General features: G+C 52.9%; 1 protein-coding gene across 4 annotated transcripts in view; it reads left to right on the forward strand.

Annotated features, from left to right (window-relative positions):
* FARP1 (FERM, ARH/RhoGEF and pleckstrin domain protein 1) overlaps positions 1–18,859 on the forward strand; it is a 282,854-nt gene that overhangs the window by 258,743 nt on the left and 5,252 nt on the right. For all 4 annotated transcript variants that reach the window (XM_045588750.1, XM_045588749.1, XM_036456564.2 and 1 more), the window contains 8 exons: positions 1,745–1,826; positions 7,490–7,727; positions 8,974–9,104; positions 13,096–13,164; positions 13,490–13,579; positions 14,253–14,335; positions 14,412–14,524; positions 15,063–15,229. In XM_045588750.1, coding sequence (XP_045444706.1) covers positions 1,745–1,826; positions 7,490–7,727; positions 8,974–9,104; positions 13,096–13,164; positions 13,490–13,579; positions 14,253–14,335; positions 14,412–14,524; positions 15,063–15,229 — 973 coding nt within the window. The remainder of the gene's footprint in view (positions 1–1,744; positions 1,827–7,489; positions 7,728–8,973; positions 9,105–13,095; positions 13,165–13,489; positions 13,580–14,252; positions 14,336–14,411; positions 14,525–15,062; positions 15,230–18,859) is intronic.

An 18,859-nucleotide genomic window follows, 5' to 3' on the forward strand; every position in this document is an offset into this window, starting at 1 on the left:
GGTCTGGGTGCGCTGCCTCCCCTGGGATGTAAGTGTAACAGGTGCTCAGTTAGAACCAGTGGGGTCCATGGTGTGGTGAGGGAGGGCCGCCAGGAGCTGGGAGGAGCCAGCCCCTCTAGGTCCACCTGCCTGACCTTCCTACCTGCTGGTAGCAGGTGCTTTCCCCGCTGCCTTCCCTTACCCCTCCGAGATGCTTGAGGAGTCCGTGATGGAGTCAAGCATTCTGGAGGCTCCAGCTGCTTCCGCTAAGCGGGAAGTTGTTTCTCTTGTCACCGGAGATGTGCTAGCAATGCATCGTCAGGGGAATCGCCGTCCGCCTGACTCCTGGGGCTGGTGCTTCTCCCACCCCCAGCACTTCTCACTTCTGGCAGGAAGTGTCGTATCCAGATTGTTACCTTTTCTCTTCTTAACTCATTCCTTTCGTTTACTAGTGAGTTGGCTTCTGGCCACCCTGAATAGTTGGTTCGAAGACATTAGCCTAGTTGGTTGTTGAAAATCATGCTTTAATTGTCTCGGAGACATTCTGCCCAGTCATCAGGCAACGTGTACAGATGTGCCGTGGTGTCGTCGTGTGGGGTGTGGGCTCCAGCTAGACTCCTGGGCTCAAGTTCAGAGCTCGCTGTCCCGTGGTAACTGGCATTAGACAAGGGGTGCCGTTTCTTCGCACATCAAGTTCCTCTAACTGTTTAATGGGGGTGACAATGGCACCTGCCTCACACGCTGCCTTGAGCATTTAATGCACTCAGCGTGGTGGACTATGCTCAGTAAGTACTAGCTACTGTTATTGTTACTTTTTTCTCTGCTATTTAAGCCTCCGGATGATCGATATCAACTAAACTATAACAAATATGAGTATAGCTGAAACAGGTTTGGCTCAGTGGATAGAGCGCCGACCTGCGGACTAAAGGGTCACAGGTACGATTCTGGTCAAGGGCATGTACCTTGGTTGTGGGCACATCCCCAGTGGGGGGTGTGCAGGAGGCAGCTGGTCAATGTTTCTCTCTCATCGACGTTTCTAGCTCTCTATTCCTCTCAATTCCTCTCTGTGTAAAATCAATAAAATATATATTTTTTTAAAGAAATATGAGTATATACCCAAATACTTGCTGAAAATGCCCACCCAGCACACCTGGAGGACCTTGGTCCCTCCCCTCCCTGCCTCTGTACCGGGACCCTCATCCTCCCTTCTTCTGGATCATTTTCCCATTGTCGCCTCCATGCGTGGGTCTCCTGCACGTGCTCATTTATACTTTTCTCTTCCCGGGGGGCTTTTCACACAGTTCCATGCATGCTTCATGCTGAAGGCTCTTGGGAGCAGGAGCCTTGATTTTTGAGCCTGAGTCTTGCTGCTGCTTCTACAAGTCTGTTAGTCCCCACCTGTAGGGTGGACTTGCGTTTCTTGAGCTAGTTACCACCGCGATCTCTGTGCTGTTCCAGTGACACTTAACATGTGTGGATGGCGGGAAAGAAAATGTAAAATGAGACCAAATTAAAACGGTCAGCAATGGTCGGCCCTGTCTCTTTCAAAGCGCAAATGGAACTCATTGTCTGCAGAAGGACTGGGGTCATCTCACAGCTTCCTGCCTGTGCTGACGCTGTGATGCCCAGAGCAGGAAGAGGGAGAAACAAGCCGTTGGGAGGGAAGACCTCAGTTTTGCTATGTTGTGACCTCGGGCTCGGACATTTCCCAGTTACGTTGTCAGTGCTCACCCTCTGGTTCCCAATCTCTTGCCTCTGCCTCCAGGGAAGGCCGCTCCAACGCCCACATCCGAGGAGATTACCAAAGAATCGGGGACGTCATGCTGAAGAACGTGCAGGCCATGAAGGTGAGCTGCTCGGGGGCGGGCAGAGCACGTTCTCGCTGGGGCTGCGGGGTCAGTCAGCCCGCCGTAAGCTTTTCCACAAACACGCGGTGCCTGCTGTGACCGTCTGCGCCTACCACAAAGTGAGGTAAACTCTGCTAGCCTTTCTGGATCATTTCATGTTGGAGCATAACGGGAAATCCAGTCATGTTGGGGGAAGAAGCACTTGCGTACAAAAGCTCTGTGTTACAACCAAGACAGCAGGTATTTTTTAGCAAGCAGATCATTCAAAATTGTAGGCCTGGCCGATGTGGTGCAGTGGTTAGAGTGGCATTCTGTACAGTAAAAGTTCAGGTTTAGTCCCTAGTCAGAGCATTCATTATGGGAGGCAATGAATGGATGTTTCTCTCTCCCTCTCCTCTCCTCTCCTCTCCTCTCACTTCATGTCTCTCTATAAAACAATATAAGTTATTTTTTTAAAGACAAGATTTTTATTAAATTCTGTAAACAAAGCTTTGATTAACTGAACATTTCATTTTTTGCCAATTGTTTGGCTTTGTAAGCTTGACAGAAATACTGGTTTCAAAGCTGCACAGCAACTCCAGTCAAATCTCTGACTTTAAACAGTCAGTGTGCAAGGAAGATGTATTTTTAGCCATCCAGCAATATCCATAGTGATACAGAAGAGTGAAAACTTGCCCGATAAAGTCAGTACATATTGAGTCAATATTCTACCTCGTTTTTTAAATCAGCCCGATCTCTTATATCTGAAACTTTCATTTTTGCATTTTCATTTTAACCCATGATTGATTCCTTTAACATAGAATATTTTAATTCACACAATTTATCTTGTGAATATAAATACATCTACGTTCACATTTTAAAGCAGTCATCCTATATCTTGGCTGCCCAGAGCAAACTACTAACCTCCAGGAGAAAGCAGGTTGCTCATACTTTCACCATTTCAGTCTGTCTAGCCATTCATCTGTCCATTTATCCATCCAAGCGGTACTAGCTGAGGAGTTACTACATATACGGCACTCATGGAATAAAAGTTACTATTCGAGTTGAATTAATTCCCCCCAAATCTGGCTAAATTGTTTATAGTTCATTGTCTTCCCTTTATAATTATATAATCTCATGAGATAAAATGAGGGGAGGTTTGTAGAGGAGGGGGATGCATGGCATAGAAAAGATAGGATCTAAATCTTAGGAGATTTCCTGTTTCTCTTAAAGATCAAGATATGTAATTGCCCTTTGCTGATTTGGTTCACATTGGTTACAACGTTGGCCCATGACTGAAAGGTCCTGGGTTTGATTCCAGTCAAGGGCATATACCTTGCTTGCAGGCTCGATCTCCGACAGGCAGCCAATTGATGTGTCTCTCTCACATCGATGTTTCTCTCTGTGTGTCTCTCCCTCTCTCTTCTCTGTAAAATCAATGGAAAAAATATTCTCGGGTAAGGATTAACAACAACAAAAAATATATTATTTAACAGACCCTGAGATATAGCTTGCTTTTTCAAAGGTGTTCAAAAAGCCACACTTCTCTCTTTAGGCAATATCAGAAAGAGGCCATGGAAGTGATCAGGATTGCAGAATTCCATGCCAAAAAAAAAAAAAAATTATCGAGGTTGTAGGTTGTTCTACACCTATGCTGTTGTTAATGTCACAAGTGAGGTTGGCGTACAAAACTCATACGTAATAGTAACAGACATCTTTTCACTCCCCATGGTGATTTTTTAAAATTTACAATAGTATATATCCTGTATAATAAGAGAGGAATAAGCTTATAATCCATTGCGTCGTGAGATGTAATGACCAACGATGTAACCACTGGATGGTGGATATGTAGGAAGGTGGGGCAGCGAACTACAAGAGGGCCGCAGAGAGCCACAGGAGGGGCAGGGCAGCAAGCTATGAAGGGGGTGTGTGTATGTGGGGGGACAGGGGGCCTACAGGAGGGCAGTAGTGACCTACTGGCGCATGGATTCCTGCACAGGGCTACTAGTTATATAATAACTATAATATATAATCTATATTCTCACCATCATCACACTTGTGCACGCACACGCACACACACACACACACACACAGCCTCCCCATTTATATCTTGTGGGGCAAACTTGCTACAACTGATGACCCAGTATTGACACATTATTATTAATGAAATGCTAGGATTACAGTAGGATTCACTGTTTGTGTTGTACATTCCATGGATGTTGCCGAGAGCATAATGCCACGTATCCCCCGTGACAGTGTCATACGGGAGAGTTTCACGGCCTACAAACCCTCTGTGCTCCCCCAGTTAACCCTTCACAACCCACCCCCCGCACCACCCACCTTGTACTCTCTGTAGAGTTTGGGCTTTTCCAGAACGTCCTAGAGTTGAAACCATTGTACAGCCTTCTCAGGCTGCTTTGGCCGCTCATTAAAAACACCCCGTTTGCTCTCTTCTGTGCCATGGTTTTGTTGCTGTTGTTCCTCCCAAATCTCTTCTTCTAGAAGCCTCTTCTCCCGGGTTCTGCACTTGCCCTCAGCCCAGTCGGGTCTTTTGCCTTTTCTCACAGTGTGATCCCTTTATCTGGGACGATAAGCCCCTCGCGTACTCCCTTCACAGAGGCTTAGACTCCACCATGGGCCTCTGGGACAGCAATGGAGACCGGCCCGTTCATTCCACAGCCCTCGGGGACCGTCCCCAGAGCAGCGCTGGTCACCAGCTTTCCCATGACCCTCTCCGGCGGCTGCTGGCTTCCCGGAGAGCTGGCATTCAGCAGACATCCGCCCTCCTCTCCATTCACGTAGCACCTAGGACCTAAAAATACACCAGATTTCCACTCATAGCAGCTCTTTCTCCTCACTCTGGTGAGTTAGCATTTTCGCATTTAGTCAGCCTCCTCCGCTGTGCTGGCACTTTCCTTATTGTGCCGATGCCAGGAGGTTTACAGCACAGAGCTCTGTGCAAGCAAAATAAAAATAGACAGAGCGGCTCAGGGAGCCACTCGCAGGCGTTTGGAGAAATTGGGGTTTTAAAAATTACGGTTGTTATGGTTGGTTTTAAGGAATTTTTATGACGTGTGGAAGGGAGCAGCAGGTGACACCGAAGCCCAGGGTAGCAGTGGTGTCCACAGTGTTAGGTGATCCCCTGCTTGCACTGTCTTTCCCGCCGTTCCAGCCTGTGTGTTCACTGCATCTGCAGAGGCTCAGCGGGGGTACTGTCCTTGCCCTCAGCTGTCCACAGACCCTCTGCACCGACAGAGAGCTGGGCGGCGCTCCAGTCCCCACCCGAAAGCCAGAGAGAGCCAAACTGTAACCTTGTGCCCATACAGTGACGTGCCCCTGGCAACATCTGCCCAAGTGCACAAGGCACTTCAGCCAAAGGAAGTAGGTCCTCGCCTCTCACCTTGACCCTTCACCTACCACTCAGGCCGGGTTGTCTCTCTCCCCAGGCCTCCACCTTCTGGCCCGTCTCCTTCTTAAACTCCTGCCACCTACTCCTTCCAGGCTCTTTCCACTCAGTCCTGGCGAGACTCCTGCCTCCGCTGCTGCATGCGTTGGTTCCTTTGCCCAGGAATGCATGCAGGCAGCAGACTTTTACTGAGACCTGCTGTGCATATCAGGCCTGGATGGTGTGGCGACATGACATATACTTTCTCACAGTCAAACACAGTTGCCCATGTGATAGCATTGCATTGAACTACATGCATTGAACTACACACGCACACATACACGTGCACCTGCACACAAGTGAGGGCATGTATAGCTAACTATGTGGTGGGATCCACATAAACCCTGAGGGCTGTACCATGTCAGTCTCCTGGTTGCACTGTTGTGCTATTGTCGTGCAAGGCGTTCCATTAGGAAGGCCAGGTGAAGGTGCATAGGACCTCCTGAGCATTTCTTTGCAAATTCCTATGAATCTCTATATTTTTCACAAAATAGACTGTACAGGGGAGGCTAGTGGTAAGGACTTAGAGGAACAAACAGCGTTAAGTGCAGGGGGATAGCCACATCGTAACTGAGCCTGGAGATCAGGGAAGGCCCCAGAGCTAACCCTGATGGGTGAGGTGGGCTGGGGTGGGGGTGTGTCGTATGCAGAGGCTCTGGCACATCAAATGCAGGCCGCTCAGTGGGCAGCCCCGGGTGAGAAGCAAGAGATGATGATGGAGGGTGGGAGGGATTCCATCCTAAGAGCGCGGTGCACCTGCTGAAGCCTCGGGGTTGTCCCAAAATGTTGGGAGCTCTTGTGTCCAAGCAAGAGGCGATGTGCTCTGTTTCATTGTAAGATGTTCACGTTGGTGGCTGAGGTGTGAGAAGGTGGAGGGGTGAGGCGAGGTAGCAGAGATTCCAGCGGAGACACCAGTACCGTGCTGCGCGGCACGGGCCTGAAACCAGGGGGATGAAGACAGGCATATGGCAGACCCATTAGTCAACAGAGCGGCCACTGGTCTAAGGAGGTAGAGCTGGTGGGGCTTGGTGAAGGATTGGAAAAATGAGGGAATCCAGAATGTTCTCCAGCATTCTCTGTCCTGAGCAACTGCAATCCGGAGGTTAGAGAACCACGGGGCAGCCCCAGGTGAGGCAGGAGGCGTTGGGTTTCTGGAGCGTGGAGTGGGGGTGTCGGGTTGGAAATGCACGTGTGGGGTTGGGAGCCGCTCCTGGGAAGTACTCCTGGTCCCTAGTCCTGGGGGTCACCCGTCCCCCACCCCAGGTAGTCAGACATCGCCTGAGGGCTGGTGGGAGATGAGGAACCGGGGTCCTGGGTGACCAGTGATCCTGGGTGGGAGGCTGTGGTTTCACTGCTTCATCAGGGCTCTTGCCAAAACTGGGTTTCCCAGGAAATGCACAGGCAGGCCTGGGAGGAGGCGTGGAGCCTGACCACTGTTTGCTGTGGCAGAGAATCTGGGTCAGACCCCAGAGGAGCAGGGAGCGTGCCTACCTCTCTCTCCTCAGCTCCCTGGGATCTCGCAGGGCAGGTGGCTGTGGCACGTACCCCAGGGGCAGCCGGGGAGTCCGTCAGGAACACGTATTTGTCGCTGTGTGACGTGTACGGAGTAGCCCGGTCTGTCTGTCATCCTGTGGCCTGTGGAGGGAAGCCACAGGTCCCTGAAGGAGCTCCTGCCCATTTATCTTCCCTCCGTTTTGCCTGTCTTGTGTTTTGTCCTTTGTGGGGTTTTTTTGTTTTTGTTTTTTAATATATTTTATTAATTTTTTTTTTTTTTTTACAGAGAGGAATAGAGAGTGAGAAACATCAATGAGAGAGAAACATCCATCAGCTGCCTCTTGCATACCCTCTACTGGGGATGTGCCTGCAACCAAGGTACATGCCCTTGACTAGAATCGAACCTGGGACCTTTCAGTCCACAGGCCGACGCTCTATCTACTGAGCCAAACCGGTTCTGGCTGCCCGTCTTGTTTTTAAAGGAACATGTACCTCTCTAATATGTCTCCTGTGGTATGCACCCTGTGTGTGTTGAACTGCTCAGTGCTTTCCTAGCGCTTTTCATTTCATCCCAAGAACATGGCATAATGAAATAAATCATGAAATGTGAAATGCGTGGGATCTAATGACATGAAGGACAGACAGGGAGGTGATCCTCATCTCCAAAGGCCGGGGGGCGGACCGCGTGCCCATGCACCTCCACTGGGCGGGACCCCTCCCCACGCTTGTCTTTCGGCCCCAACAGCAACTGGCCGTGCACCTGTGGAAGCACGGCGAGGCCCTGGAGGCGCTGGAGACCGGCATCCGGAGCTCCCGGCGGCTGGAGAACCTGTGCCGAGACTTCGAGCTGCAGAAGGTGTGCTACCTGCCGCTCAACACCTTCCTCCTGCGCCCGCTGCACCGGCTCATGCACTACAAGCAGGTCCTGGAGCGGCTGTGCAAGGACAACCCGCCCAACGAGGCCGACTTCAGGGACTGCCGAGGTGAGCAGCTTCTGAGTGATGAACATTCATTCCGGCACCCCCAGCACTACCTTCTGCGGGAGTCATCCTGTCTTCCCAGGGGGTGGCCAAGAACAACTGCAAAACAGAACTTTTGCAAAATGGGCACATCTCCCCTATCGGGATAGGCATCCAACATGTACGAGGGGCTGGTGTGCCGTTAACACACGTTTGGGTGGCATGCAAAGCCACCATAGCTGAGCATTCACTTATTTTTTTGTCAAGAAAGCAAGAAAGACTTGCCAACTGAACTTCAGGCCTCAGAAAACGAAGCCCTTCAACGTTGCAAGGGGAGCGTTTCGCCTTCTCACCTTCTCCCCGGGGATGCCAATTAGATGCTTCCCAGCTAATCACAGGATGCTGTCTGAGCCACAGTGACAGACCCGGGCTTGCTCCATCCTCAGACACCACCAGCCAGTATGGTCCAGTCAACAGTTACTGGGCACCGAATGCTCATCGGGGGGGGGGGGGGGCTCTCAGAGGAAGGATGGCACCTGGGTTCTCTGTGCCAAACCACCCACGATCACGGGAGGAAACACACACAAAGGCGGAAGGAAAAGAGAGTTCTTAGCGATCCTCACTTTATAGAAAGAGATCACAGGTAATAGCTGGCCAGGTACTAAAGAGCCGTGCCTGCCCTGAGGGACTAGGAAAACCTGGGACCGGGCCACAGAGCTCTGGCCCGAGGAGCGCCCCCTGAGGGCTGGTGCCGCGGTGCTGCCCTGCTCACCCGGTCCCTCGGGGCTCAGGGTGCAGCAGCATCCTGGAAACAGCTCTCGGCACTCCCCAACCCCGACTCTCCCAGAAAGATCCCTCTTTGCCCAGGTTTTCCTGTGGCCTCTGTTCTCTGTTCTTCCCAGAGAAGGGGGTACAAAAAAGAAAATCGCTGCCCTGGGGGCAGAATTCTAGGCACCCTTTTCCCCTACAGTTTCCCCTCTGGGCCAACAAGCAGTTCTCCCGGAGGGCAGCTGTCCACCAGGCCGCTCTGAAGGGGTCAGTTACGTTTTCACACGGCCTTTGGGAAACTCAGGCAGAGCGGATACATACAGAGTACAGCCAATCCCTCGGTTTCTGTTTGTGAGACATAGCCGTGTTTCCCCTAGGAGGACAGCAGCCAGGAGAGTTCAGCTGCTGCAGGGTATTGTCGCCCTGCGGAGCTGAGCTTCAGGACGTTGGAGGGGGAACCCTCGTCCGCCCTTAACGCTGCGTGTCACTGTTTCTTTGTTAGCGGCGCTGGCGGAGATCACGGAGATGGTGGCCCAGCTCCACGGTACGATGATCAAGATGGAGAACTTCCAGAAGCTGCACGAACTCAAGAAAGACTTGATCGGCGTCGACAATCTTGTGATCCCAGGAAGGGTAAGCAGCTGCATTCTCTCACGCACTGGAGGCCGCTCCAGTAAAGCGGCGTTGAAGTGACTTACTACATTTGCGCGCTTTGAGCACAGATGTGACTTCCTTCCTCCCGGGGGATCATTAGGGGGAAAACCTTGAATATCACATTTAAAAGTTTCATGTTTGAAGGAGATAAGCCTTTATTAAGTAGATGAAGTATTCTTTTTCTTTCCTTTTTCCCCCCTGCAATGATCTAAGACAATTTGAGATAGCTTATTTTGTTTTTTGTTTATTTTTTGTTTTGTTTGTTTTTTAAATCTTTTTTAAAAATTTCTTTATTGATTAAGGTGTTACATATGTGTCCTTATTCCCCCATTATCCCTCCTAGTCCCCGTCACTGATGTCCTAACACCCCTGTTGTCTCTGTCCATTGGTTAGGCTCATATGCATGCATACAAGTCCTTTGGTTGGTCTCTCACACTTACCCCCACCCTCCCCTACCTTCCCTCTGAGGTTTGATGGTCTGATTGATGTTTCTCTGTGAGATAGCTTATTTTGTTTATTAAAAGGTAGGTAAATGAAAATGGAAGATAAACATTTCTGATTGGGTACAATAGTGCTATAAAAGGCAGAGGAAAAGCCAGTGCATGAAATCATGCTATCAAATCCCACGTAAGTATGGAAACTACTTTCAAAAGATAAACTTTCCTGTACATGATGTACTTTTAGTTAGGAATTAAAGTAACGGTCTAGCCAGAGCCTGATTCTGGGAGAGCTGCGGCTTCCCTCTCGCAGTGACCTCACCGAGCAGCCCCTCCTGAGAGGCCACTGTGCTCGGTGAAGCAGCCTCACTGCAGACACGCTTCCCCCCGAGCCATGGGCATGTTCAAGATCCGACCTTTTCCCACTTCTCTTCCCAAGAATCAACACTGTTCGCCAGGTGGCCCATCTTACCCATCTCCTCTTGAGATCTGTCTTCTGAGCGCCCTGATTCTGAGCTCTCCATCACCCAGGCTCAGTCTCTGCATCGGCCTTCACCTCCACACAGGTTTCCATTGTGCCCGGGGCTCTCGGTCGCACCTGACAGGTAGCTGCCCTGGAAACCTTAGACCCGTGCAGCTTGGAGGAGATGCGGGAACATCTCTGTGAACAGTGGAACCTCGGTTCTCGGACTTAATTCATTTCAGATGGCTGTTCGAGAGGCTGTTTGTTTGAAAACCCAGTCATTTCCCCCCCATTAAAAATAATGTAAATTGAATTAATTCATTCCAGACCCCCCCAAATGATTCTGTTTTAACCTTTCTTAAGTGAAGTGCTAGTCTAATGTGCTGTTAAATCTATACACAAACATCTCTTTCCTTAAATTTATTGAACCAGCCCCTGCTGGCCTTCATTCGCTTTCAGCACTCCTTCCAGGGTTCTCTTTCAGGATGTCAGGGGTAGCATCTTCGCTTTTTCACATGCCACTGCCTCTGAAATGCTGTCTCTGCTAACCGTTTTTCCTTTATCCAAACCAACAATTTTCTGCCTCTCCACTTGCTTGTAATCATTTTGTGAGCACTTTCACACCCTTAGCAACATCAGCATTCTTGATAGCCTTTTTATATTTTAAAGTTGTCCTAACCATTCATTTCAACAGCAAAAAAAAAGGGGGGGGGGGGATACGCAAACCATGAAAACCCACAAAAATAGTCACAGCACAATTTCCTGAGATGTTAATGTGAGGTGTAGCAGTAAACTGACTCACACTCGCCCATGTGTGGCCCAAGAATGCTTTCCGTCATGCCGATGGATCAGAGTGAAAGGGTCATAAGTTCATTTAACAATTTGGTCAGGAACTGAATTGTTCAAGATGGGAGACATTCGGGAACTGAGGTTTGACTGTATTTGGTATTTCTGTCAGGAAGCCTAATACAAAACTGACTGAAAACCCCTTGGGAAAGGCTGTCAGCAGAGTTACATGTCCGTGCTGAGGGGGCAGTGAAAGCTGGGATTTGTTTCAGCTCTGCGGCTGAGAAAATCCCGCCAGGCCTCCGCCCGTGACCATGCTAACCCATCCACACAGAAGTCTTCGGAGAGCCCTGTGGGATCGGCGTACTTTTCTCCGAACTCTGGGTGTTATAAAGTATTTAGTACATTATGCTCCATGTCAAGCAGACCCTCTGTAACGCGTTTATTCTGAGGAGAGGTTTCCGTGGTGCCGGGAGGAGCGTTGGCTTGGAGTAGGTGGCCCTGGGTTTACATTCTAGCTCCACCAAAGCTGGGACGTTCCCCCAACCGGACGGTCCTCCCTTTCTGGAACGCGGATCATAACCTCTCCCTCCTAGGTCACGAGGATAGAATGAGACTTAAGGGGGAAAAGGAAAAATAAATACGAATTATCCTCCCCTTCCCCCACCTGCATTGATTTGAATGGACCAATTGTACACTTGGCATGTTATTGGTTCCACAGCACAGCCTTGTTGAAGGCATCAAAAGCTTTTAGCCAAATAGGGGCTCTGTCACCCATAGCTGACCAGGTGGTTTGGGGCAAGTTTCTAATCATTTTGCTTTTCAGTTTTCTCTCCTGGAAAATGGGGGTGATGATATTGAATTGTTCAAGCTCATGTATGGAGCTAATATAGAGCTAGTATATGCACACAGCACATAGGCACACACCACAGGCTAACTTAAAGGTCATTATTTTAAGGGTGAGGTCGGAATTGGGGTGCTGGTTACTAACTGCTTATTTGCATATTCTTTTGCTCATCAGCTGGCTTCAGAGCCATTCCCTGCTCCACGTCAACCCTGAGTGACTTGGAGGGCTCAGGCTCTCCAAGGGGCGAGTTCTTAGGATGGGGCACTCCACACGCCAAGGCCCATAGATTATCGTTAATTAACTTTAATTATGACATAACCAAATGGGCAGAAGGGAGACTCTGATAGATTTGTCTACAGGTGGGATTTGAAAAGCTGAGATTTAAAGAGGAGCAGACAGTTTTACTAAACCTGCAGTCTAATCCCCCACATGGCTTTCAGATGTGGTCCCACTGGCCCTCCTGGGGGGTCAGCCTGCCTGGGAGGCAGCACTATTCCCTGAGGGTGTTTTTCTGTCCTGGGAATTGTGTGCCTGAGAGAGTTCTTCCTGGACAGGCCGTCTAGGGTACAGGAGCACTTCCTCCTTCACTACACAGAAGAGAAAGGAAGCAGGGACGGGCAGGCAAGATAGGGGGAGGAGGGTCATCTGGTTAAAACTAACCAGTTTGGCTCAGTGAATAGAGCATTGGCCTGTGGACTGAAGGGTCACAGGTTCGATTCCAGTCAAGGGCATGTACCTTGGTTGTGGGCACATCCCCAGTAGGAGGTGTGAAGGAGGCAGCTGAATCCATGTTTCTCTCATAGATGTTTCTAACTCCCTATGCTCTCCTTTCCTCTCTGTAAAAAAAAAAAAAATCAATAAAATATATTAAAAAACAAACAAAACCTCAGAGCCCTGGACATCTTTGGATGGATTTCCCTCCATAAGGAAGCAGCTTGAGCTTAAGGCGATTAGGAGCCTTTTCTTTTTTTTTACCTTGTTCCATTTTTTTTTTTTTTAAGAAAAGTTCTAGGTAAGAGACATTTTCCATCTCCAGCCCTCAGACATTGACATCAGAGTCCACACCCCTCCCTGGAGCCCCTGGACCACACGCAAGACCACGCTCCCTTGGCTTTCGGCAGTGAGTGCCTCAGGCCACCGTCTTCTCCTTCCCCACAGTGGGAAGCCTGCAGGCCCCGGGGGATAAGGGCATAATGACAGGCCTGACTGAACCAGACACCACTGGACCCGAGTGCTGGTTTCCTGTTGGTGGAGCCCATGGTTCCTGCCAGCAGGTTCCTGGGAAGGAGGCGGCGGAGCAGGGCATTCAGTACACAGTTAATGCGATGGCTGTGATTCTTAGCGTGGAAGCGGCCAGGGTGTGAGGAAGCCAGTGTCCCAGTGCGGACCCGGGTCTGCACGCTCCCAGCCAGCGCCTGGGGTCTGTTTTCTCCGCAGGAATTCATTCGCCTGGGAAGCCTCAGCAAGCTCTCCGGGAAGGGGCTGCAGCAGCGTATGTTTTTCCTGGTACGTGGGGAGAGCTGCGTGTCCTCCCTCTGGTCCGTGGTCCGTGGGGTCACAGGGCCAGGCCTGTGCTGCCCGTGGAGGCGGGGGGGGGGGGGGGGGGGGAAGGTGGGGGCGGGGGGAGGGAGAGGAAGGCGGGGGGCGGGGGGAAGGGAGAGGAAGGCGGGGGGGGGGGGGGCACCTGGGAAGCAGGAGGAGCAGCTTTGCGGCTCCGCGTGGAGTTGTTGAGATCAGCGCGTTGTCATGCAGTATTTCGAAAACGCTTTCTGCACGTTTTGGTTTCGCACGGAGCCCGTGCACCTCAGCTGCCCTTGTCCTTGTCCTCCAGTTCAACGACGTCCTGCTGTACACAAGCCGGGGACTGACCATCTCGAATCAGTTCAAAGTGCACGGGCAGCTCCCGCTCTACGGCATGACCGTGAGTATGCAGCCGGCGGGGACCGGGCCTCGCTCGCCCTCTGGGCTGCCTGCCTGCAGGTGTGCGCCTGGCTGAAGGGACCCTGAGCCCCGGGGCGGTGACGTGGGGAAGGAAAAGGAGGGACTTGACAGGAAGTGAGGGCATCCCAGGTGCCTTGGGAACCTCACTTGTTTGGGTTCTGCTCCCTGGAGAGGGGCCGCGACCTGGCTCCTTCCTCTGCATGGGGGGTTCTGGGTATCCTGCTCCTGGGATTGTGAAGAGGCAAGGTGACATGGCCACGTGGGGTGACTGTGCCTCCCACGTCCCCCGGCGCTGTGCCTGACCCCGGGGGCCAGGAGACCATCCTCGCCACCCACGTGGAGTCATGGAGCCCACGCAGAGACCAGGGAGCCACCTGTCCTTCCCCGAGACGTGCCTGTGGGCGAGTGTCTGTACTCTGTGACCCTTGGTCATTAGTCAGCCCAGGATTGCTCCCTGGCTGTGGTGGGATCAAGGGCAGCGTATGAGCTCTACCGGAAATCATTCAGTGCCTTTTGATCTTTCTTCTCCCTTTCTGGTTACTCTTCTGACTTGTTTCTCCGAGCCTCGGCCCTTTCCGTGAACATCTGAAAATGTACCGCGTGTCTCGCTTGCTTGCTCCTTGGCAGTAACGTTTCGAACGCTCGCCCCACAGATCGAGAGGAGCGAAGACGAGTGGGGCGTGCCCCACTGCCTCACCCTGCGGGGCCAGCGCCAGTCCATCGTCGTGGCCGCCAGGTAACACGGGGCCCTTTTGCCCGCTCGCCCTGCCACCTGCCGTGGTCTGAGAGCCTGACGCCCGTCTCTTCTCCAGCTCCCGGGCCGAGATGGAGAAGTGGGTGGACGACATACAGATGGCCATCGACTTGGCAGAGAAGAGCAGCGGCCCCACTCCCGAGTTCCTCGCCAGCAGCCCCCCGGACAACAGTAAGTGGGGGGGAGGCCTTCCCGGGGTGGCCCGGGCCCACTGCTCCCAGGAATCAGCCGAGGGGCGGGCAGCTCTGGCCTTAGGGTGAGCAGCCTGTGCACTTGAAGTCATCTTACCTGGTGGGCCTCAGATCCGTGGACTATATTCATATTTAAAGCTAAAAATCAAGGAAATTCCGTTTCCTAAAAATATAAAAATCCTTAAAATGAGGGAGCAGGGAAGGTATCTTTTCTGGGCCAGCATCACTGCTTGTCATACAGAATGTGACAGACCGGGGAGAGAAATCAGGCCATCCCCATGCTGGGCGAGCAGCGGCCCAGTGCCCAGGTGTGCTGGGGCCCCCCAAAGGGGGGGAAGGGGCCCATGACAGGCAGGTGGCTGGTGGTTGACTTCCTGCTCAGTGGCTGCATTGGGGACCTGGGGCCACATCACTGAGTGCCCCCAACCTTCCAGGCCCGTTCAGCTCCTGGGAGGGGTCAGGAAAGGGCCCCTCTGGTGAGCAGAGATCAGAAGCACCGCCTTTTGCCACATCCACAGAGTCCCCCGACGAGGCCACGGTGGCCGACCAGGAGTCCGAGGACGACCTCAGCGCCTCCCGCACCTCGCTGGAGCGCCAGGCCCCGCACCGCGGCAACACCATGGTGCACGTGTGCTGGCACCGCAACACCAGCGTCTCCATGGTGGACTTCAGCGTGGCCGTGGAGGTACCGGCCGTGACCCCGGGTGGGGTGGGGTGGGGTGGGGGACGGACAGGGGTGACTCATCCCTTGAGCATCTGGCTCTACCTCTCAGGTGAATGCAACTGCGTCTCCTGGCCTTCGTGGTCCCCACAGCTTTTGTCTTCTGGCCTTTTGTCCTCTGGCCGTCTCCATCGCCCCCGTTTCCTTTCCTCTCGTGGAGTCAGCTGTGGGGCGGGGACTGTCGTGCGTTTAGCCATGTGAGCCACAGAAGCAGGGAAATGGCCCCAGTGCAGGCAGATGGAGAGCTCTCAGCGCCGAGGTTGCCACGTCCTAGAGCAGCCACCCCACACTCACCTGCATTGTGTGCGAGGAGGCAGAAGGGTCAGAACGCTGACCCCCGCCAGGGCCATGGGGATGGGGGCTCTCAGAGTTGTCCTCTATTAGCTTTGGTGGTGGGGCTCCCCCAGATGGTGACTGCTCCTTCCAGAGTCCTCCAAACCCCATTCCCCAAGCACCCTCTGGTCCAGGCCCATCATCCCTACCCTTTCAGGAAACGCCACCCCAGCTAGCTCCGGAACCGCCAGGTTCCCTCTGGTCCCGCTGGCAGCAGAACCTGACCTGAGCGGTTGAGAGGCGTGGGCCGTGTTTTGTGTGAACAGTCATGTTTCGCCATACAATCGCCAGGTCTGGTTCTGGGCGGCGCCCAGGCCCCCACTGCCAGGGGCGATATGGTAGCCGCACAGGATTATCTTCCTAAAACCTGAGAGTTCTGAATTCCTAAAGACGCTGTCCCAGTGCCCCGTGAGAGGCTGTGCCAGGAGCAGCGGCATGGGGTGGGGGGCTGCCCTTTGAACCAGCAGTCTCGGGGATGTGTCACACATGCTTGGCGGAGAGAGGTCTAGAGGGGTTCTGAGACTGTTTTTTGGAGGTGACCTTCACAGCTCCGTGGAGCTGCCGATTTCGAGTGTGCCTGCTAGTGTCCTAAAGCCCCTATTTGCTTCTGAAGACACCCTCACGGGTAAGTCGACCAGACATCCCGCTTTTGGCGGGACAGTCCCAATTTTTAACCATTTGTCCTGCAGCGTTTTTAAAAAGTCCCGATTTTGGGGAAGAATCCTGACTCTTTTATAAAACGCCGAGGGACGAGGGACAAATGGTTAAAAATCGGGACTGTCCCGCCAAAAGCGGGATGTCTGGTCACCTTACTCAAGGGGCCACTCTGAGGCTCCTGGCCGTGCCTGGCCTCCTGGGGGCTGCAGGGAACATTCTTCTCCAAAGCCTCTTCCCTCCCACAGGCCCTCAGTGCCCAGCTTCTCCCTCCCCTCACGCTGGGGCTGCTTGCAAAGCTTGCCAGCTGGAGACTTCTTCCAGGGGACGGGGATCTTCCCGGCAAGGGGCGTGGGGAAGAACCCGTGACCTTCTGGTGGGAAAACACCTGATCAGACCCAAGGCAGCTGGTGGGAGTGCAGCCCGAGGGGGCTTGTCTCTGCCTGCTCCCCACCGTCTTCTGTGAGGTGAGGTGTAGTTACAACTGTCCAGGTGAGGGACCTCTAAGGCTCGAAACCGCTTAACCCCCGAGGCAGGCACGTAGGTCGTTCAAGAATGCAGCAAATACCCTCGGGAGGTAGGTCCTGGGTGGCCCAGAGACGCTTCCTCGGGGCCAGCTCTGTCCGGGTGGCCGTCCACACGGCTGCTGTCCTTCGTCCATATGGTGAGGTGAGTCTAGCAGCCGAGTCAGCAGACTGTGGCCCATGGCCAAATTCTGCCCAGCGCTGGTTGCTTACAGCCCATGAGCCAAACACGGGTTTTATTTCGGAGTGGCTATTACAAATGCAAGTGTCTTTGATTTTGCCTCTTGGCCTGAAAAGCCTCAAATATTTACTATATGGCCCATGTAGAAGTTTGCCAAGAAGTATAGAGCATGAAAGCAAGCCCCTGGGTGTGGCTTTAAGGTGGCAAAAACGCTGGTTCAACACACAATTGACTCATCTGTCACAGCAAATACCCCTCTCTTGCCAGATCCCCCTCCCCCAGGTGCATGCCTTGAGCTAGTGTCCACACTGGGCTCCTTTGGGTGCCAGATGCATGCCCCACCAGGCCTGACAGGTGAGCTTCCTTCTTCCAGGCCTGGGCCCTGCCACCTGGCAAAGGGAAGCAAGCAGTTCCTTCTCTCTCTCCGCTCCCTCTCCCCCAGGTGTCTCCTGGAGGACTCACACAGGGAGAATGAGTCGCGGGGAGGTTTGGGGACACCACAAAGATGAGCTACAAGTCTGTGGCCAAGCCATCGGACACTGGGGGGAGGGGGGGGGTGTCACGTGAGGCTGGGATGGTCAGCAGGCAAACTCGCTTTTGGAGGGATTGGAGGTGAAATGGTAGTTATTTTAAGAATGACATTAGGAGGCAGAGATCCGGGAGGGATCTGGACACAGGTGAGGATCGGGATGGAAGGACGGCAAAAGGAGTCGGTAGCGGGGACTTAGATGTCTGTGGCTGCCACAGAATATCTTCTAACGCAGCTGGAGGGCAGTGGTCTAAGAGCAGGTGTTGGCTCCTGCTAGAGGCCCTGGGAAGGGTCTGCTCTATGCCTCTAGGCTTCTGGTATTGACCGGAAACCCTGGTGTTCCTAGTCTTCTGGATACATCACTGACCTCAACCTCAGAATGGCTGCATGTCTTGTGTTAAAATGCCGTCCTCTCCTTATAAGGACACTAGAGGTCCAGTGCATGGCTGGGTCCCTAGGCCTGGTCAGTGATCAGGGCCTGTCTGTGGAGTGACCAGCAGGGCAATTGGGGGGCTCCCGGCTGCTGCCCGCCTGGCGCCACCAGCTCACTGGCCCTGCCTTGGCTGGCCTGGGGCTGGGGAGCAGCTCCTGTATTGAGCATATGCCCCCTGGTGGTCAGTACATGTCATAGCAACCAGTCGTTCCACCAATCATTCCGCAGTTCGGTTGATTTGCATTATACTTTTATTATATAGGATTGGTCATCAGGACTAGGACCCCCCCCCTCCCCCCCCCCCCCCCCCACACACACACACTCCAGTATGACCTCCTCTTAACTTGCGAACATCTGCAAAGGCTTGGTTTCCAAACAAGGTCACCTCCACAGGACTTTGGAGTTGAACATAACATTATACCCAACAGGGACTGAGCAGTTTGGAAGCGAGGGGGAAGGGAGATGAGGCCACTCTGAAAGACAGCAAGGAAATGGAGTGCCAGCTGCTCTGGGCCAAGGATGGAGACTGGTCCTGACCTAAGAGTCATCCTCGGAGACGGAAGGGTGTGGCCTCCTGAGAGCTCCCGGCCGGTGAGCAGAGCAGGAGGCGGACACGTGCTGAAGGCAGGTTCCGGGGCATTGGGAGGCGAGGCCAGTGGGAACGGTTAAGAATTTATGCCCTTGAGTGTTCCAGAAAGGATTGAAGATGGTGGCAGCGAGAGCCTTCTCTTGAGCCTGCCTCGGTCCAGTGTGTATACCCCAGGGTGGGAGTAATGGCATCTGAGAGAAAGGCCTTTAGGACTGTCTGGGGAATGTGACCGGCATAACGTGAATTAGAAGAACGCGTACTGTCCTCCTGGCCTCCAGTGTGATGTGCTGTGATGTCGCAGCAGCACCACATCCCCAGCTCTGGTTGTACCATCCCCTGCTGGGACCCAGG

This window comes from Pipistrellus kuhlii, unplaced genomic scaffold (genome assembly GCF_014108245.1).
Source record: "Pipistrellus kuhlii isolate mPipKuh1 unplaced genomic scaffold, mPipKuh1.p scaffold_m20_p_3, whole genome shotgun sequence".
NCBI classification, from domain to species: Eukaryota; Metazoa; Chordata; class Mammalia; order Chiroptera; family Vespertilionidae; genus Pipistrellus; species Pipistrellus kuhlii.